At 51.7% G+C, this 21,583-nt stretch overlaps 1 protein-coding gene across 1 annotated transcript in view; it reads left to right on the top strand.

Annotated features, from left to right (window-relative positions):
- The window catches only part of LOC147086850 (transcription cofactor vestigial-like protein 4), an 87,821-nt gene extending 66,568 nt beyond the window's left edge, over positions 1–21,253 (top strand). The window contains exons 3-5 of the mRNA XM_085979055.1: positions 7,377–7,593; positions 10,279–10,399; positions 16,781–21,253. Coding sequence (XP_085835181.1) covers positions 7,377–7,593; positions 10,279–10,399; positions 16,781–17,034 — 592 coding nt within the window. The 3' untranslated portion in view covers positions 17,035–21,253. The remainder of the gene's footprint in view (positions 1–7,376; positions 7,594–10,278; positions 10,400–16,780) is intronic.
- The last annotated feature ends 330 nt before the right edge of the window (positions 21,254–21,583 follow it).

Below are 21,583 nucleotides of genomic sequence, written 5' to 3'. Positions count from 1 at the left end.
AGAGGGGAGATGAGGAGAATGTTTTTTACGCAGCGAGTTGTTGTGATCTAGAATGCGCTGCCTGAAAGGGCGGTGGGAGCAGATTCAATAGTAACTTTCAAAAGGGGAATTGGAGAAATACTTGAAAAGGAGAAATTTGCAGGGATATGGGGAAAGAGCAGGGGGGAGTGGGACTGATTGGAGAGCTCGTTCAAAGAGCCGGCACAGGCACGATGGGCCGAATGGCCTCCTCCTGTGCTGTATCATTCTACGATTTTAATTGCTATTTCGGCTGACTCTGGGCTCTTGGGTCAGCAGGAGAATGTCACTGTGAGCTGGGTGTGCAGTACCTGGTAGAGTTACTACCCACCCAGTTTGTTTAAGGCCAAGAGACCAGTGGGAGTCAGGGCATTAGATCCAGGACACGGGCAGGAGTTGGGGCATCAGGTCCAGGAGACCAGGAGGGGTCAGGGCATCAGATGCAGGACACAGGCAGGAGTTGGGGCATCAGGTCCAGGAGACCAGGAGGGGACAGGGCATCAGATCCAGGACACGGGCAGGAGTTGGGGCATCGGGTCCAGGAGACCAGGAGGAGTCAGGGATTTGGGTCAAGGTGATTAAGAGAAGTTAGGGCTTAAGATCATGAGGCAATCAGAGGCCCAATGTTCAGGTGGTGGGAGACCAGCAGGGGTCAGAGCTTCAGGAGCAGGGGTCAGAGCTTCAGGACCAGGGGTCAAAGCTTCAGGACCAGGGGTCAGAGCTTCAGGAGCAGGGGTCAGAGCTTCAGGTGCAGGGGTCAGAGCGTCAGGTACAGGGGTCAAAGTTTCAGGAGCAGGTGTCAGAGCTTCAGGACCAGGGGTCAAAGTTTCAGGACCAGGGGTCAAAGCTTCAGGAGCAGGGGTCAGAGCTTCAGGAGCAGGGGTCAGAGCATCAGGACCAGGGGTCAAAGCTTCAGGACCAGGGGTCAGAGCTTCAGGAGCAGAGGTCAAAGCTTCAGGATCAGGGGTCAGAGCGTTGGGTTTGAAAGTGACAACGCTGTGCACAATTCAACATGGCCGCTTAGTGCAGAAACAACAACCTGCATTTATATAGCGCCTTTAAAGGTAGTAAAATGTCCCAAGGCACTTCACAGGAGCGTAAATCAGACAAAGTTTGACAGAATTTGACCCCGAGCCACTTAAGGAGATATTAGGGACAGGTGACCAAAGGCTTGGTCAAAGAGGTCGGTTTTAAGCAGCGTCTTAAAGGAGGAGAGAGAGAGGCGGAGAGGTTTAGGGAGGGAATTCCAGAGCTCGTGGCCCAGGCGGCTGAAGGCGTGGCCGCCAATGGTGGAGCGATTAAACTTGGGGATTCGCAAGAGGCCAGAATTGGAGGAGCGCCGAGATCTCGGAGGGTTGTAAGGGCTGGAGGAGGTTACAGAGATAGGGAGGGAGGGGGGTGGTGAGGAGGCCGCGGAGGGATTTGAAAACGAGGATGAGAAGTTTAGAATCGAGGCGTTGCCGGATCGGCAGGTCAATGTAGGTCAGCGAGCACAGGGGGTAACGGTTGGGCAATATTGCACCTAGATTGGGTGACCGCTTTGCGGAACACCTCCGTTCAGTCCGTAAGGGGGACCCCGAGCTTCCGGTCGCCTGTCATTTTAATTCACCGCTCCATTCCCACTCGGACCTCACCGTCTTTGGCCTCTTGCATTGTTCCACGGAAGCTCAACGTAAACTCGAGGAACAGCACCTCATCTTCCGATTAGGCACTTTACAGCCTTCCGGACTCAATATCGAGTTCAACAATTTCAGATCATAACCTCGGCCCCTATTACATTTTTACTTACATTTTTTTTCCACCCCTTTGTTTTGGGTCTTCCCTTCCCCCCCTTTCCTTTTTTTTCTCTCTCCCGCATGGCAGCTGTCTCTCATCCTGCCAGTACACTTCACACCTAATCTGGAGCCGTCTTTTGTCTCCACTAGTCCTATTACCATCTCGTCTGGTTTTGAATACCTCTTAATGTCTCTGTTACTTCTTTTGTTCTCTCCCAGCCCTGCCTTCGATCTATTTTATTTCCTTTCCAGTTTTGAAAAAGGGTTTCGACCCGAAACGTCGACTCTAATTTCTCTCCACAGATGTTGCCTGGCCTGCTGAGTTTCTCCAGCATTTTCTGTTGTTATTTCGGATTTCCAGCATCTGCAGTATTTTGCTACTGCACCTACGTCCCTGTTCTGTAACCAGGTGAAGCCTCGGCGCTGGGCATTGCCTCGCCGCAGTTCAGAGGTCACAGTCCCCGCGGTTTAGCACTGCATTCCCAGCGGTCTGGCAAACTGACTTGAATTTCTTGGCGCGCGTTCAGGATGCAGGGCAGCAGAGATTCGGAAAGAGCTCAGGTTTCCGCGAGCTGGGAGGCCGGCCAGGAGAACCTTGGAATAGTCACTAGGAGCCCAAACGTTTGCCTGGGGGAACAAGCGCGCTCAGGAGCTCTTACACAAAGCGGGCTGGCTCCGCTCTGCGAAAACCGGCAGTCTCCGCCGATCCCTGCGGACTGGCTCTCTGCGGACAGCTGAGGCGTGCCAGCTCCCTCTGTGCGTGGGCAGCCAGCGGCCAGTGCCGGCGAGCCCAGCGGTGACCTGTGACCTCAGCTCCCCCGGCAACTCGGCCTCACTCAGGCCGCACCTCGGCCTACTTCAAAAGGGCCCGGCATGCGCCGCACTGTCGGAGGGGCAGTACTGAGGGAGCGCTGCACTGTCGAAGGGGCGGTACTGAGGGAGCGCCGCACTGTCGGAGGGGCGGTACTGAGGGAGCGCTGCACTGTCGGAGGGGCAGTACTGAGGGAGTGCTGCACTGTCAGAGGGCATCTTTCAGGATGAGACGTTAAACTCGAGGCCCCGTCTGCTCTCTTAGGTGGATGTAAAAGATCCCACGGCCACTATTGGAAGAGGAGCAGGGGGGAGTTCTCCCCGGTGTCCTGGGGCCAATATTTATCCCTCAACCAACATCACTAAAACAGATGATCTGGTCATTTATCACACTGCTGTTTGTGGGAGCTTGCTGTGCGTAAATTGGCTGCCACGTTTCCTACATTACAACAGTGACCACACTTCAAAAAAAGTCCTTCATTGGCTGTGAAGCGCTTTGGGATGTCCTGAGGTGGTGAAAGGCACTGGAGAAATGGGAGTCTTCCTATCTCGTAACTTTCTTTACCCAGAGAGTGGTGAGAATGTGGAACTCGCTACCACAGGGAGTGGTCGAGGCGAACAGTGTAGATGCATTTAAGGGGGAAGCTGGATAAACACACGAGGGAGAAAGGAATAGAAGGATATGGTGATGGGGTGAGATGAAGAGGGGGCGGGAGGAGGCTCGTGTGGAGCAGGAACACCGGCACGGAGCAGAGGGGCCGAATGTCCTGTTTCTGGGCTGTACGCTCGATGTAAATTGCCTTGATTGTCCTTCCGTTGAAATGAACGTGAGGATAATCCGGAAGGATCGCCTGGGGGGCATTCGATCCTCCTGGCAAGATTTTCCCTTCCGCGCTCTGCCCGTGCGACCTTTAATCCCGCCCCGGGCGCTAAACGTACCCCGTCAAGTTCGACGCTTCTTATTTTCACGCCACGCTGTTTTTGGAACGAGCTCTTCTCTGCGATCTTGTGTGGTTGGTCCTTCCCCGCTCTGCTCCCCCCCGCCAACCTGGGAGTCGGGGGAACGGACGAGGCTGACGGACAGCAAGTCCCGGCAACACAGCGCAAACGGCCACTCTCGCCCACTTGCATTCAATGAATCGGCTTGGCCCAACCAGACGGGCTGGTGGAATGCGCGCACGTACGGCAGATGAAAACTACTGGGCACAGAAGTAACACTTCGGGCCCCGGGACATCGCTGCAGAAGTTGGGCCGTTGACGGGATGTGGCGGGGGTGGCGCGGTGCCGGGTGGCGGTCCTACCGTGTCCCAGGATGGCGGCGCTCGCGCCATCCACGATGCGGCTGTGCGGTCAGGTGAGTATTCCGTTGGGCCACGTCTAGCGAAAGTGCGAGGGTCGTGGCCTTCTTCAGGTCGAGTTCGCCCTGCTCTAACAGTCTCTGCCAGGTGTAGTTGGACCTGAGGCCCGCGACGAAGGCGTCCCGGACAAGTTCCTCCGTGTACACCGCGGCCGACACCTCTTTACATTTGCAGGCCCGGCCGAGCACCTTCAGCGCCCGTAGGTATACCTCCATCGATTCCCCGGGTTGCTGTTTGCGGGACCCCAGGAGGTGTCTGACGTAAACTTCATTTACCGGGCGTGCATACTGTTCTTTAAGAAGGTCGAGGGCACCCTCATAGGTAGTCGCATCTTGGATGAGCGAATAAGCTTGGTGGTTCACCTTGGAGGTCAGAATTTTTAGTTTGTCGCCATCGTTTTGAACAGAATCAACGGAGGCTTCTAGGAAAAGTTCAAAGCATCGCAGCCAGTGTGCGAACTTGGTAGATGCATCCGCCTCTTGAGGGTCTAGTTCCAGGCGTGCTGGTTTGAGGATTTGCTCCATCGGAAAAAAATTTAGCTGATAAAATTGATGCGCTATCAATTACTGCGAAAGACTGGAAGTTAAGTGAGTAACAAACAGGCTTTTATTAGCTAAAGAATGAAGGCATGCCTCTAGTGGTCGACCGGTCCTGAATGCCTGGGGGACTGCAGAGCAGCCGCCTTTATACCAGGGCATATGGGTGGAGCCAGGGGCGGAGCCAGCTGAGGCATGCACAGACAGGTACAACAATGGGCAAGAGTGAACAACAGTGAAGTGAACAACAGTGAAGTGAACAACAGTGGTTTACCACACAGAGACAAGACATACAATTTTCAAACAGCGCGCAAGAAGAGAGGTATCGGGGGGTGTGACGTAAGAAAACTACTGGGCACTTGGTCTAAGCGTTAAACAAAGCTTTAATCAACTGTTTTATAAAATGGAGGTCTAGGGGGATCGAATATAAAAATAGGGAGGTATTGCTTCAGTTGTACAAGGTATTGGTGAGACCGCACCTGGAATACTGCATACAGTTTTGGTGTCCATACTTAAGAAAGGACATACTTGCTCTTGAGTCAGTACAAAGAAGGTTCACTCGGTTAATCCCGGGGATGAGGGGATGGACATATGAGGAGAGGTTGAGTAGATTGGGACTCTACTCATTGGAGTTCAGAAGAATGAGAGGCGATCTTATTGAAACATATAAGATTGTGAAGGGGTTGGATCGGGTGGATGCAGGGAAGATGTTCCCGATGATGGGTGAAACTAGAACTAGGGGGCATAGTCTTAGAATAAGGGGCTGCTCTTTCAAAACTGAGATGAGGAGGAACTACTTCACTCAGAGGGTGGTAGGTCCATGGAATATGCTGCCCCAAAAAGCTGTAGAAGCTACATCATTACATAAATTTAAAACAGAAATAGACGGCTTCCTAGAAGTAAAGGGAATTAAGGGTTACGGGGAGCGGGCAGGAATTTGGACATGAGTCTAGGTTCGGATCGGTCATGGCCCTGTAGGTAGCGGAGCGGGCCCAGGGGCCATGTAGCCTGATCCTGCTCCTATTTCGTGTGTCTAATTCTGTTAGATTCAGGAGATGGTTCTGTGATAGTGGATTGGCGGTTAGGATCAGATCAGCCATGATCTTATTGAATGGCGGAGCAGGCTCGAGGGGCCGATTGGCCTACTCCTGCTCCTGTTTCTTACGTTCTTATGTTAGTTGTGTCCTTCACTAGTTCCTGTTAAGAATGTCCTGCGCAAGCTGGGCCCGTGCCCGAGTATTTATACTCTCCCTGGACAGCGCCACCTGTAGGCCGCTCAGTATGATTTCATAAGTCTTCCTTTCATGAATGACTGATTCATGTCAGGGTGCTTGTGCACAAATCTTTGAAGGTGGTCGGACAGGTTAACAAGGAGTTAATAAAGCAAACAGGATCCTGGGCTTTATAAATAGAGACATAGAGTACCTAAGCCAGGAAGTTGTGCTAAACCTGTATAAAACTCTGGTCAGGCCCCAGCTGGAGAATTGTGTCGAATTCTGGGCCCCGCACTTTAGGAAGGGTGTCAAGGCCTTGGAGAGGGTGCAGAGGAGATTGACCAGAATGGTACCAGGGATGAGGGACTTCAGTGATGTGGAGAGACTGGAGAAGCTGGGGTTGTTCTCCTTAGAGCAGAGAAGGTTATGGGGAGATTGATCAGAATGGTACCAGGGATGAGGGACTTCAGTGATGTGGAGAGACTGGAGAAGCTGGGATTGTTCTCCTTGGAGCAGAGAAGGTTAAGGGGATATTGACCAGAATGGTACCAGGGATGAGGGACTTCAGTGATGTGGAGAGACTGGAGAAGCTGGGGTTGTTCTCCTTAGAGCAGTGAAGGTTAAGGGGAGATTGACCAGAATGGTACCGGGGATGAGGGACTTCAGTGATGTGGAGAGACTGGAGAAGCTGGGGTTGTTCTCCTTAGAGCAGAGAAGGTTAAGGGGAGATTGACCAGAATGGTACCAGCGATGAGGGACTTCAGTGATGTGGAGTGACTGGAGAAGCTGGGATTGTTCTCCTTAGAGCAGAGAAGGTTGAGGGGAGATTGACCAGAAATGTACCAGGGATGAGGGACTTCAGTGATGTGGAGAGACTGGAGAAGCTGGGGTTGTTCTCCTTAGAGCAGAGAAGGTTATGGGGAGATTAATCAGAATGGTACCAGGGATGAGGGACTTCAGTGATGTGGAGAGACTGGAAGAGCTGGGGTTATTCTCCTTAGAGCAGTGAAGGTAAAGGGGAGATTGACCAGAATGGTTCCAGGGATGAGGGGCTTCAGTGATGTGGAGAGACTGGAGAAGCTGGGATTGTTCTCCTTAGAGCAGAGAAGGTTAAGGGGAGATGTGATAGAGGTGTTCAAAATGATGAAGGGTTTAGATAGAGTAAATAAAGTGAAACTGTTCCCACTGGCAGGAGACTCAATACCAGAGGACACAGATTTAAGGCGATTGGCAAAAGAAACAGAGGCGACATGAGGAAAAACTTTTTTACGCAGCGAGTGGTTAGGATTTGGAACGCACTGCCGGAGAGGGCAGTGGATACAGATTCAATAGTAGCCTTCGAAAGGGAATTGGAGAAATACTGGAAGGAGAATAAAATTGCAGGGCTACGGGGAAAGAGTGGTGGGAGTGGGACTGACTGGATTGATCTCCCACAGAGCCGGCACAGGCACGATGGGCTGAGTGGCCTCCTTCTGTGTTGCACTGTTCCGTGGTTCTATTCTATGAATGAGGCACACAGTGCGAGGGAAACTTTGCGCGCGTGGCACTTCCAAAGCATGACAGTCGAGGTGCGGCGGGCAGTCGCAACAAGTAGAGTTGTCATTTTTAGGCTCCGTTCATGTGACGTCTTTTCTTTGTTTCCCCCCCCCACCACCCACCCGACAGCGACAAGCCGGTCAGCGGAGAGGCCCTCAGGGGGCACGAGCGGGGGAAAGGTCACGGCCCGTCGGCCCCGCCGCAGCGTTGCCACGGTTACCAGCCGCCCGCGCAGGCCCAGAGCTCCCCATCCGACCAGCCGCTGGCCCTGATCAAGAAACGGCCAGGTTTGATCAGATCGGCCTCTAAACCCGTCAGCACACTGTCTCCGAGCATGCTCCAACAGGTAAGAGACTGGGGGGCTTCGAGTCCAGGGTCTTTGAAAGGGAGGGTTTTGCGGTCTAGCTCAGTGGCTGCGCTGCCCCCAGCCGGATTTGACTGCTCGAATTCAAAATAAAATGAGGAAACATTGATCCCGTTGGCAATTCCCAATCCTGCTGCTTTCCTGAAGGACTTACAGGTTGGAACAAGGCAACAGTGCTCCCTCCACACTGTCCCATCAGACACTCCAGGGCAGGTACAGCACGGGTTAGATACAGAGTAAAGCTCCCTCCACACTCCCAGGGCAGGTACAGCACCGGTAAGATACAGAGTAAAGCTCCCTCTACACTGTCCCATCAAACACTTCCAGGGCAGGTACAGCACAGGTTAGATACAGAGTAAAGCTCCCTCTACACTGTCCCCATCAAACACTCCCAGGGCAGGTACAGCACGGGTTAGATACAGAGTAAAGCTCCCTCTACACTGTCCCATCAAACACTCCCAGGGCAGGTACAGCACAGGGTTAGATACAGAGTAAAGCTCCCTCTACACTGTCCCATCAAACACTCCCAGGGCAGGTACAGCACGGGTTAGATACAGAGTAAAGCTCCCTCCACACTCCCAGGGCAGGTACAGCACCGGTAAGATACAGAGTAAAGCTCCCTCTACACTGTCCCATCAAACACTTCCAGGGCAGGTACAGCACAGGTTAGATACAGAGTAAAGCTCCCTCTACACTGTCCCCATCAAACACTCCCAGGGCAGGTACAGCACGGGTTAGTTACAGAGTAAAGCTCCCTCTACACTGTCCCCATCAAACACTCCCAGGGCAGGTACAGCACGGGTTAGATAAAGAGTAAAGCTCCCTCGACACTGTCCCGTCAAACACTCCCAGGGCAGGTACAGCACAGGTTTAGATACAGAGTAAAGCTCCCTCTGCACTGTCCTATCAAACACTCCCAGGGCAGGTACAGCACGGGTTAGATACAGAGTAAAGTTTCCTCTACACTATCCCATCAAACACTCCCAGGGCAGGTACAGCACGGGGTAGATACAGAGTAAAACTCCCTCTACACTGTCCCATCAAACACTCCCAGGGCAGGTACAGCACGGGTTAGATACAGAGTAAAGCTCCCTCCGCACTGTCTCATCAAACACTCCCAGGGCAGGTACAGCACGTCTTAGTTACAGAGTAAAGCTCCCTCTACACTGTCCCATCAAACACTCCCAGGGCAGATATAGCACGGGTTAGATACAAAGGAAAGCTTCCTCTACATTGTCCCATCAAACACTCCTAGGGCAGGTACAGCATGGGTTAGATACAGAGTAAAGCTCCCGCTACACTGTCCCCATCAAACACTCCCAGGGCAGGTCCAGCATGGGTTAGATACAGAGTAAAGCTCCCTCTACACTGTCCCTATCAAACACTCCCAGGGCAGGTACAGCACGGGTTAGATACAGAGTAAAGCTCCCTCTACACTGTCCCATCAAACGCTCCCAGGGCAGGTACAGCACGGGTTAGATACAGAGTAAATCTCCCTCTACACTGTCCCATCAAACACTCCCAGGGCAGGTACAGCGTGGGTTAGATACAGAGTAAAGCTCCCTCTACACTGTCCCCATCAAACACTCCTAGGGCAGGTACAGCATGGGTTAGATACAGAGTAAAGCTCCCTCTACACTGTCCCATCAAACACTCCCAGGGCAGGTACAGCACGGGTTAGATACAGAGTAAAGCTCCCTCTACACTGTCCCATCAAACACTCCCAGGGCAGGTACAGCACGGGTTAGATACAGAGTAAAGCTCCCTCTACACTGATCCAGCATGTCCTGTTTCCCTAACCTTAAGAATGTAGGAAACAGGAGCAGGAGTGGGCCATAATGCCCCTTGAGCCTGCTCCGCCATTCAATAAGATCATGGCTGATCTTTGACCTCAACTCCAGCTTCACGCCCCGATCCCTTGATTCTCTTAGCCCCCAAAAATCTCTCGATCTCAGCCTTGAATAGACTCAACGACTGAGCCTCCACAGCCCTCTGGGGGAGAGAATTCCAAAGATTCACCACCCTCTGAGTGAAGAAATTCCTCCTCATCTCAGTCCAAAATGGCCGACCCCTGATCCTGAGACTGTGACCCCTGGTTCTAGACTCTCCAGCCAGGGGGGAAACAGCCTCTCAGCATCTACCCTGTCAATCCCCCTCAGAATCTTATCGGTTTCAGTGAAATGGGGACAATGTGGGAAAGTGCAGTTGAGGTGGATGATCAGCCATGATCTTATTGAATGGCGGAGCAGGCTTGAGGGGCCGAATGGCCTACTGCTGCTCCTATTCTTATGAGATCACCTCCCATTCTTCTAAACTCTTCCGAGAATATAGGCCTAGTCTACTCAATCTCTCCTAATAGGACAATCCCCTCATCCCAGGAATTCGTCTGGTGAACCTTCGTTGCACTCCCTCTAAGGCAAGGATATCCTTCCCCAGATAAGGAGACCAAAACTGTAATTATGCATTGTGTCCATGATTAGCAGGAACTAGACGATGATTGCCAAACTCATTGCACCCTGCCAGACAGCAGAGAGAGGCTGGCTGTCCTTAAACCAATCTGATGGTGGATTCAGTTTTTGCAGTTCAGAGGCCAAAGGGCAAACTTGTGACCCAGTGCGCCAACTCGAGCCCAGCAGTGATTGGTCCTGTCCTTTTATCCCTCTGCAGATGCGGCCATCAGTAATCACCTGTACTTCCTCAACCTACCGGCAGTGTGGGCACTCCCAGACCTCGGCCATGCTCGGACACAGTGGAGGTGGCTCCGTCACCTACAGTCCAGACACAGAGGGTGAGTTCCAGAGTGTGGGGTATATCAGAGTGTTACAGTGAAGGGTGTGGGGTATATCAGTGTTACAGTGAGGGGTACATCAGAGTGTTACAGTGAGGGGTATATCAGAGTGTTACAGTGAGGGTTGTGGGGTATATCATTGTGTTACAGTGAGGTCTGTGGGGTATATCAGTGTGTTACAGTGAGGGGTGTGGGGTATATCAGAGTGTTACACTGTGGAGTGTGGGGTATATCAATGTTATAGTGAGGGGTGTGGGGTATATCAGAGTGTTACAGTGAGGGGTGTGGGGTATATCACAGTGTTACAGTCAGGGGTCTGGGGTATATCAGTGTTTTACAGTGAGGGGTGTGGGGTATAACAGGGTGTTACAGTGAGGTCTGCGGGGTATATCAGAGTGTTACAGTGAGGGGTGTGGGGTATATCAGAGTGTTACAGAGGGGTGTGTGGGGTATATCAGAGTGTTACAGTGAGGGGTGTGGGGTATATCAGAGCGGTAAAGTGAAGGGTGTGGGGTATATAAGAGTGTAACAGTGAGGGCTGTGGGGTATATCAGTGTTACAGTGAGGAGTGTGGGGTATATCAGTGTGTTACAGTGAGGGTGTGTGGGGTATATCAGAGTGTTACAGTCAGGGGTGTGGGTTATATCAGTGTGTAACAGTGAGGGGTGTGGGGTATATCACAGTGTTACAGTGAGGGGTGTGGGGTACATCAGTGTTACAGTGCAGAGTGTGGGGTATATCAGAGTGTTACAGTGAGGGGTGTGGGGTATATCTGTGTGTTACAGTGAAGGGGTGTGGGGTATATCAGAGCGTTACAGTGAGGGGTGTGGGGTATTTCAGAGTGTTACAGTGAGGGATGTGGGGTATATCAGTGTTACAGTGAGGGGTGTGGGGTATATCAGAGTGTTACAGTGAGTGGTGTGGGGTATATCAGAGGGTTACAGTGAGGGGTGTGGGGAATATCAGTGTGTTACAGTGAGGGGTGTGGGGTGTATCAGAGTGTTACAGTGAGGGGTGTGGGGTATATCAGAGTGTTACAATGAGGGGTGTGGGGTATATCAGAGTGTTACAGTGAGTGGTGTGGAGTATATCAGAGTGTTACAGTGAAAGGTGGGGTATTTCAGAGTGTTATAGTGAGGTCTGTGGGGTATATCAGTGTGTTACAGTGAGGGGTGTGGGGTATATCAGAGTGTTACACTGTGTAGTGTGGGGTATATCAATGTTACAGTGAGGGGTGTGGGGTATATCAGTGTGTTACAGAGGGGTGTGTGGGGTATATCAGAGTGTTACAGTGCGGGGTGTGGGGTATATCAGAGTGTTACAGTGAGGGGTGTGGGATATCAGAGTGTTACAGTGAGGGGTGTGGGGTATATCAGAGTGTTACAGTGAGGGGTGTGGGATATCAGAGTGTTACAGTGAGGGGTGTGGGGTATATCAGAGTGTTACAGTGAGGGTTATGGGGTATATCACATTGTTACAGTGAGGTCTGTGGGGTATATCAGTGTGTTACAGTGAGGGGTCTGGGGTATATCAGTGTGTTACAGTGAGGGTTATGGGGTATATCACATTGTTACAGTGTGGAGTGTGGGGTATATCAATGTTATAGTGAGGGATGTGGGGTATATCAGAGTGTTACAGTGACGGGTGTGGGGTATATCAGTGTGTTACAGTGATGGGTGTGGGGTATATCACAGTGTTACAGTCAGGGGTCTGGGGTATATCAGTGTGTTACAGTGAGCGTTGTGGGGTATAACAGGGTGTTACAGTGAGGTATATCAGGGTGTTACAGTGAGGGGTGTTGGGTATATCAGAGTGTTACAGAGGGGTGTGTGGGGTATATCAGCATGTTCCAGTGAGGTGTGTGGGGTATATCAGAGTGTTACAGTGAGAGGTGTGGGGTATATCAGTGTTACAGTGTGGAGTGTGGGGTATATCAATGTTATAGTGAGGGGTGTGGGGTATATCAGAGTGTTACAGTGAGGGGTGTGGGGTATATCAGAGTGTTACAGTGAGGGATGTGGGGTATATCAGTGTTACAGTGAGGGGTGTGGGGTATATCAGAGTGTTACAGTGAGGGGTGTGGGATATCAGAGTGTTACAGTGAGGGGTGTGGGGTATATCAGAGTGTTACACTGACGGGTGTGGGGTATATCAGTGTGTTACAGTGAGGGGTGTGGGGTATATCAGAGTGTTACAGTGAGGGGTGTGGGATATCAGAGTGTTACAGTGAGGGGTGTGGGGTATATCAGAGTGTTACACTGACGGGTGTGGGGTATATCAGTGTGTTACAGTGAGGGGTGTGGGGTATATCAGAGTGTTACAGTGAGGGGTGTGGGATATCAGAGTGTTACAGTGAGGGGTGTGGGATATCAGAGTGTTACAGTCTGGGGTATATCAGTGTGTTACAGTGAGCGTTGTGGGGGAAAACAGGCTGTTACAGTGAGGTCTGTGGGGTATATCAGGGTGTTACAGTGAGGGGTGTGGGGTATATCACAGTGTTACAGAGGGGTGTGTGGGGTATATCAGAGTGTTACAGTGAGGGGTGTGGGGTATATCAGTGTTACAGTGAGGGGTGTGGGGTATATCAGTGTTACACTGAGTGGTGTGGGGTATATCAGAGTGTTACAGTCAGGGGTGTGGGGTATATCTGTGCGTTACAGTGAAGGGGTGTGGGGTATATCAGAGCGTTACAGTGAGGGGTGGGGTATATAAGAGTGTTACAGTGAGGGCTGTGGGGTATATCAGTGTTACAGTGAGAGGTGTGGGGTATATCAGAGTGTTACAGTGAGGGGTGTGGGGTATAGCAGAGTGTTACAGTGAGGGGTGTGGGGTATATCAGTGTTACAGTGAGGGGTGTGGGGTATATCAGAGTGTTACAGTGAGGGGTGTGGGGAATATCAGTGTTACAGTGAGGCGTGTGGGGTATATCAGAGTGTTACAGTGAGGGGTGTGGGGGTATATCAGAGTGTTACAGTGAGTGGTGTGGAGTATATCAGAATGTTACAGTGAAGGGTGGGGTATTTCAGAGTGTTACAGTGAGGGATGTGGGGTATATCAGTGTTACAGTGAGGGGTGTGGGGTATATCAGAGTGTTACAGTGAGGGGTGTGGGATATCAGAGTGTTACAGTGAGGGGTGTGGGGTATATCAGAGTGTTACAGTGAGGGGTGTGGGGTATATCAATGTTATAGTGAGGGATGTGGGGTATATCAGAGTGTTACAGTGACGGGTGTGGTGTATATCAGTGTGTTACAGTGATGGGTGTGGGGTATATCACAGTGTTACAGTCAGGGGTCTGGGGTATATCAGTGTGTTACAGTGAGCGTTGTGGGGTATAACAGGGTGTTACAGTGAGAGGTGTGGGGTATATCAGAGTGTTACAGAGGGGTGTGTGGGGTATATCAGCATGTTCCAGTGAGGTGTGTGGGGTATATCAGAGTGTTACAGTGAGAGGTGTGGGGTATATCAGAGTGTTACAGTGAGGGGTGTGGGGTATATCAGTGTTACAGTGAGGGGTGTGGGGTATATCAGTGTTACAGTGAGGGGTGTGGGGTATAACAGGGTGTTACAGTGAGGTCTGTGGGGTATATCAGAGTGTTACAGTGAGGGGTGTGGGGTATATCAGAGTGTTACAGTGAGGGGTGTGGGGTATATCAGTGTGTTACAGTGAGGGGTGTGGGGTATATCAGGGTGTTACAGTGAGGTCTGTGGGGTATATCAGAGTGTTACAGTGAGGGGTGTGGGGTATATCAGAGTGTTACAGTGAGGGGTGTGGGGTATATCAGTGTCACAGTGAGGGCTGTGGGGTACATCAGTGTGATACAGTGAGGGGGTGTGGGGTAAATCAGAGTGTTACAGTCAGGGGTGTGGGGTATATCAGAGTGTTGCACTGAGGGGTGTGGGGTATATCAGAGTTTTACAGTGAGGGGTGTGGGGTATATCAGTGTGTTAGTGAGGGGTGTGGGGTATATCAGAGTGTTACAGTGAAGCGTGTGGGGTATATCAGAGCGTTACAGTGAGGGGCGTGGGGTATATAAGAGTGTTACAGTGAGGGCTGTGGGGTATATCAGTGTTACAGTGAGGAGTGTGGGGTATATCAGAGTGTTACAGTGAGGGGTGTGGGGTATATCAGTGTTACAGTCAGGGGTGTGGGGTATATCAGTGTGTTACAGTGAGGGGTGTGGTGTATATCAGAGTGTTACAGTGAGGGGTGTGGGGTATATCAGGGTGTTACAGTGAGGTCTGTGGGGTATATCAGAGTGTTACAGTGAGGGGCGTGAGGTATATCAGTGTTACAGTGAGGGGTGTGGGGTATATCAGAGTGTTACAGTGAGGGGTGTGGGGTATATCATAGTGTTACAGTGAGGGCTGTGGAGTATATCAGAGTGTTACAGTGAGAGGTGTGGGGTATATCAGAGTGTTACAGTGAGGGGTGTGGGGTACATCAGTGTTACAATTAGGGGTGTGGGGTATATCAGTGTTACAGTCAGGGATGTGGGGTATATCAGAGTGTTACAGTGAGGTGTGCGAGGTGTATCAGTGTTACAGTGAGGGGTGTGGGGTATATCAGAGTGTTACAGTGAGGGGTTTGGGGTGTATCAGTGTTACAGTAAGTGCTGTGCCATACTGTCGGAGTGGTAGTACTGAGGGAGCGCCGCATTGTCGGAGGGGCAGTACTGAGGGAGCCCAGCACTGTCAGAGGGGCAGTACTGAGGGAGCACTGCACTGTCGGAGGGGCAGTACTGAGGGAGCGCCGCACTATTGGAGGGGCAGTACTGAGGGAGCGCAGCATTGTCGGAGGGGCAGTACTGAGGGAGCGCCGCACTGTCAGAGGGGCAGTACTGAGGGAGCGCCGCACTGTCGGAGGGGCGGTACTGAGGGAGCGCCGCACTGTCGGAGGGACAGTACTGAGGGAGCGCCGCACTGTCGGAGGGGCAATACTGAGGGAGTGCCGCACTGTCAGAGGGGCGGTACTGAGGGAGCGCCGCACTGTGGGAGGGGCAATACTGAGGGAGCGCCGCACTGTCGGAGGGGCAGTACTGAGGGAGTGCCGCACTGTGGGAGGGGCGGTACTGAGGGAGCGCCACACTGTCGGTGGGGCAGTACTGAGGGAGCGCCGCACTGTCGGAGGAGCCATCTTTCGTGACGACGTTAAACCTGATGCCCCCCTCTGTCCTCTCAGGTGGATGTAAAAGATCCCAAGGCCACTATTGGAAGAAGAGCAGGGGGGAGTTCTCCCCGGTGTCCTGCGGCCAATATTTATCCCTCAACCAACATCACTAAAAACAGATGATCTGGTCATTTATCACATTGCTGTTTGTGGGAGCTTGCTGTGCGCAAATTGGCTGCCGCGTTTCCCACATTACAACAGTGACCACACTTCAAAAAAAGTCCTTCATTGGACATTATACTGTATGCATGGCAGATGCAGTATAATGTGCATAAATTTGAGGTTATCCACTTCGGTGGCAAAAACTGCCAAGCCTACATTTCGTTGTACTGCACTTGTGCACTACAATGACAATAAAAGTTGATTTGATTTGATTTGAAAACAGGAAGGCAGATTATTATCAGAACGGCAATAGATTGGGAGAAGGGGAAGTGCAACGAGACCTGGGTGTCCTTGTGCACCAGTCGCTGAAGGTAAGCATGCAGGTGCAGCAGGCGGTTAAGAAGGCAAATGGTATGTTGGCCTTCGTAGCGAGAGGGTTTGAGTACAGCAGCAAGGATGTCTTGCTGCAGTTGTGCAGGGCCTTGGTGAGACCACACCTTGAGTATTGTGTGCAGTTTTGGTCGCCTTATCTGAGGAAGGATGTTCTTGCCATGGAGGGAGTGCAGCGAAGATTCACCAGGCTGATACCTGGGATGGCAGGAATGACGTATGAGGAGAGATTGGGTCGATTGGGCTTATATTCGCTGGAGTTTAGAAGAATGAGAGGGGATGTCATTGAAACTTATAAAATTCTGACAGGACTAGACAGACTAGATGCAGGAAGGATGTTCCTGATGGTCAGGGAGTCCAGAACCAGGGGTCACAGTCTAAGGATAAGGGGTAAGCCATTTAGGACAGAGATGAGGAGGAATTTCTTCACCCAGAGAGTGGTGAACCTGTGGATTTCTCTACCACAGAAGGCAGTAGAGGCCAATTCATTAAATATATTCAAGAAGGAGTTGGATATATTTCTTAAAGCTAAAGGGATCAAGGGATATGGGGAGAAAGCAGGGACAGGGTACTGAATTTGGATGATCAGCCACGATCTCATTGAATGGCGGAGCAGGCTCGAGGGGCCGAATGGCCTCCTCCTGCTCCTATCTTCTATGGGAGGTCCGGTGGTGGTGAAAGGCGCTCTAGAAATGCGAGTCTTTCTTTCTTTCTCCGCAGGTGCTGAGCGGACTGATGCCTGCGAGTCCGTGGTGGAGGAGCACTTCCGCCGGAGCCTCGGCAACAACTACAAGGCCCCCGAGCCGGCCGGCAGCTCCGTCTCCATCACCGACTCCGTGGACGACCACTTCGCCAAAGCCCTGGGCGACAAGTGGCTGCAGCTCAAAGCGGCCGGCGGTCCCTGCCCCGGACCCCCGGGCCCCCGGAGGGAGGAGGCGCCTACCCCCGACTTGGCAGCTTCCGCCCGTTCGTAGGCCGCAGGGTGGGGCTGCGGGGGCAGTTCCTTCCACCCCGCCCGCCACACACACGCACGTCCGAGCGGAACGACCTCGAGATAGCTGATCCTGCAGGTGAAGGGGAGAGTCGAGAGGTATTGGAGGATTGCATCCCCCAAAACACCCTCATTTCTGGAGAACGGGTGACTTTGGACAGTGCCGTAGTTACCATGAAACATGGACTATATCAACAGTCAACAGCAGGACCAATATTGTAGCAATGTGAATCTCTCTCCCCTTACTGCCCGCTCTGGGTCTAGTACATTAACTCCCATTGAAAGAAGGTCTTCAGCGAATTTTCGCCTACTTGGAACACAGGGGCGAACAGCTGGATCGAAGGCTCATTGTTGCAAACGCGCCCCCCTTCTTTTACAGACTAGACATTCCCTCGCCCATTAGTACTCCCTCCACCACCGGCGCACCGTGTCCGCAGTGTGTACCATCTACAAGGTGCGCTGCAGCAACTCGCCAAGGCTTCTTCGGCAGCACCTCCCAAACCCGCCACCTCTTCCACCCAGAAGGACGAGGGCAGCAGGCGCACGGGAACACCACCACCTCCAAGTCACACACACATCATCCCGACTGGGACATATATCGGCCGATCCTTCATCGTCGCTGGGCCTGAATCCTGGAACTCCCTCCCTAACAGCACTGCGGGAGCACCTTCACCACACGGGAGTGCAGCGGTTCAAGAAGGCCACCTTTTGAAGGGGCGACTGGGGGAAGGCGATAAACGCCCGCCTTGCCAGCGAAACCCACACCCTGAGAATGAATTTTTAGAAACTCGAATTGACCGACCCTTCACCCTTAACAAAATAACTCTGGTGACCTTCTACGGAAGTTGTAGAAAAGAAATTTTTAGACTTGGTCCTTACTGGGTTGGCCGGAGCTTTGGAAGGTTAGTATGCAGGTACAGCAGGTGATCAGGAAGGCCAACGGAATCTTGGCTTTTATTGCAAGGGGGTTGGAGTATAAAAGCAGGGAAGTCTTGCTTCAGTTATACAGGGTACTGGTGAGGCCACACCTGGAATACTGCGTACAGTTTTGGTTTCCATATTTAAGAAAAGATATACTTGCTCTCGAGGCAGTTCAGAGAAGGTTCACTCGGTTGATTCCGGAGATGAGGGGGTTGACTTATGAGGAAAGGTTGAGTAGGTTGGGCCTCTACTCATTAGAATTCAGAAGAATGAGAGGCGATCTTATCGAAACATATAAGATTGTGAGGGGGATTGATCGGGCGGATGCGGGGAGGATGTTTCCACTGATGGGTGAGACTAGAACTAGGGGGCATAATCTTAGAATAAGGGGCTGCCGTTTCAAAACTGAGATGAGGAGAAACTTCTTCACTCAGAGGGTAGTAAATCTATGGAATTTGCTACCTCAGAGAGCTGTGGAAGCTGCGACATTAAATACATTTAAAACGGAGATAGACAGTTTCCTAGCTGATAAGGGAATTAGGGGTTACGGGGAGCGGGCAGTGAAGTGGACGTGAGTCTAGGTTCGGATCAGCCATGATCCTATTGAATGGCGGAGCAGGTCCGAGGGGCCGTATGGCCTACTCCTGCTCCTACTTCTTATGTTCTTATGGACCAACCTCAAGGCTTTTGAAACTGTTGGTCAATGGCCCAAGGCCCGGAACGGTTTCCCGCACCTCACTGGGCTATTGACCACATGGGAGCCACGTCATTGGTATCAGGTGGGCTTCCGGTGAGATATAGGCAGACGGACTGCCCACGTCTAAAGGGCAAATTAGAAACAGAAAGGTTTTCGGGGAGGCTTTGAGCCACGCGCAAAGTCTTCGCGGAGATTTGGCAATGAGCTGCTCCTGCTGGTGGGAACGTTACACATGATCTATTGATTTCTCTGTTAGTTTTCTGCATAATGTAGAGTGGGGACAGCCTCCTGCGCACAGTGCGGGGCTCGCCGGTGACTCTGGCTGTTGGTGTCTTCAAGCCTCAGGTGGTCTTCAGCAGCTTTGACTGAGGAAACCTTTGCTTCTCTCGTCGACGTGGAGCCGTCACCGTCTTCGACTGAAGCTTGCACTGCTCGCCTCAGTGTCTTCATTGAAGAGCCATTGGCTGTTCTCATTTACACCCTGTCTTCACTCTTCGATTGAGGAATCTTCTGCTGCTCTGATTTCTTCTTCTTTCTTCTTTCGTAAGGTGGTAGCAAAGCAAATCGAATGTCAATATCTAAGTCCGCTATCCAGGTCAAAGCTTCTGGTGTAACAGCGTAGATATCTTGTAGGCTGCCTGGAATATCCTCTGAGGGCAATGCTCAATGATGTGCTCCAGGGTCTGATCAGGAGCTCCACAATCTCATGATGAAGGTGCTTTAATCTTCCATCTATGGAGAAGGTTGGCAGCGTCTACTATGAGGAAGGTTTGATCCTTCAGGTTGTACTGTGGGGTCCTCCATAAGGAATCCATTCCGTATAGAATCACAGAATGGTTACAGCACAGAAGGAGGCCATTCGGCCTGTCGAGCCCGTGCCGCCTCTGCAAGAGCACTTCAGCGAGTCCCACTCCCCCGCCCTCTCCCCGTAGTTTTCCTTCAGGTACTTATCCAATTCCCTTTTGAAAGCCACGATTGAGTCTGTCTCCACCGCCCTCTCAGGCAGTGCATTCCAGATCCTAACCACTCGCTGCGTGAAATAGTTTTTCCTCGTGTCGCCTTTGGTTCCTCTGCCAATCACCTTGAATCTGTGTCCTCTGGTTCTTGTCCCTTCCGCCAATGGGAACAGTTTCTCTCTCTCTCGACTCTGTCCAGACCCCTCATGATCTTGAACACCTCTATCAAATCTCCTCTCAACCTTCTCTGCTCCAAGGAGAACAACCCCAGCTTCTCCAGTCTCTCCACATCACTGAAGTCCCTCATCCCTGGAACCATTCTGGTCAATCTCCCCTTAACCTTCTCTGCTCTAAGGAGAACAATCCCAGCTTCTCCAGTCTCTCCACATCACTGAAGCCCCTCATCCCTGGAACCATTCTGGTCAATCTCCCCTTAACCTTCTCTGTTCTAAGGAGAACAATCCCAGCTTCTCCAGTCTCTCCACATCACTGAAGACCCTCATCCCTGGTACCATTCTGATCAATCTCCCCTTAACCTTCTCTGCTCTAAGGAGAACAACCCCAGCTACTCCAGTCTCTCCACATCACTGAAGTTCCTCATCCCTGGTACCATTCTGGTCAATCTCCCCTTAACCTTCTCTGCTCTAAGGAGAACAACCCCAGCTTCTCCAGTCCCTCCACATCACTGAAGTCCCTCATCCCTGGTACCATTCTGATCAATCTCCCCTTAACCCTCTCTGCTCTAAGGAGAACAACCCCAGCTTCTCCAGTCCCTCCACATCACTGAAGTCCCTCATCCCTGGTACCATTCTGGTCAATCTCCCCTTAACCTTCTCTGCTCTAAGGAGAACAATCCCAGCTTCTCCAGTCTCTCCACATCACTGAAGTCCCTCATCCCTGGTACCATTCTGGTCAATCTCCCCTTAACCTTCTCTGCTCTAAGGAGAACAACCCCAGCTTCTCCAGTCTCTCCACATCACTGAAGTCCCTCATCCCTGGTACCATTCTGGTCAATCTCCCCTTAACCTTCTCTGCTCTAAGGAGAACAATCCCAGCTTCTCCAGTCTCTCCACATCACTGAAGGCCCTCATCCCCGGTACCATTCTGGTCAATCTCCCCTTAACCTTCTCTGCTCTAAGGAGAACAACCCCAGCTTCTCCAGTCTATCCACGTAACTGAAGTCCCTCATCCCTGGAGCAGGAGCGTGGGGAGGGGGGAGACGGAGGCCAAGTCAGCGCCCACCCAACACGGGGTGGTCTTGGGGTCTCGGGCTGTCGCTGTCTTTGCGACCGGCCGCTGCGGAGTGAGTGAAGGAGACCCTGGCAGTCACTTCCATCTATTTTAGGACAAGAGACCGGACTCAAGCGATGGAACATCCAGGAACATCCCGTTGGCGCGTTGCCGTGTCAACCTGACAACTCTCTTGGAAAGGGATGAGAATGGGAGGTTTTTTTTTTAAAAGGGGTCCCGCCCCAGCCCCCACCCTACTGAGAAGTGCCTGTGCCTTTAAACATCCCATAATATCCACGGCAATCCATTGTGGAATGAAACCATTTACTGTCGCGTCTCCTGGGTTTTGTAAAATATGTATAATGGTGGTTTTGTCTATTAAAGCATTTTCTATTGAACACGACTTGGGATTTACTTCAGTGTCATGTGGTGATTTTAGTTTTCCCCAGTTTCTTTCCTGATGTGGAGAGGTTTGCTCGTGACGGGGTCTTTCCATGCGTTATCGGTAACAGGAAAAACTGGATTCAAGCCCTGGCTCCAGCTCATTCCTCGCTCCTTCACTGCCCCCTGTTCCGGCAAGCAGATAGCGAAAGGTGCCTGTACCTTGACCAAGAGCCCATTCTTCACCCGAGCACAGACAGCTGTAAAGTCCGCGCCTCAATAATACACGGACTTCGGGAGAACAGTTTAACAGGTACTTTACTGAACAGGAGGGCAACGTCAGACTG

This window comes from Somniosus microcephalus, unplaced genomic scaffold (assembly GCF_052327205.1).
Source record: "Somniosus microcephalus isolate GS21.2 unplaced genomic scaffold, FLI_Smic_1.0 unresolved_chr7, whole genome shotgun sequence".
Taxonomy (NCBI): domain Eukaryota; kingdom Metazoa; phylum Chordata; class Chondrichthyes; order Squaliformes; family Somniosidae; genus Somniosus; species Somniosus microcephalus.
This window is presented reverse-complemented; position numbering and strand designations above follow the sequence as displayed.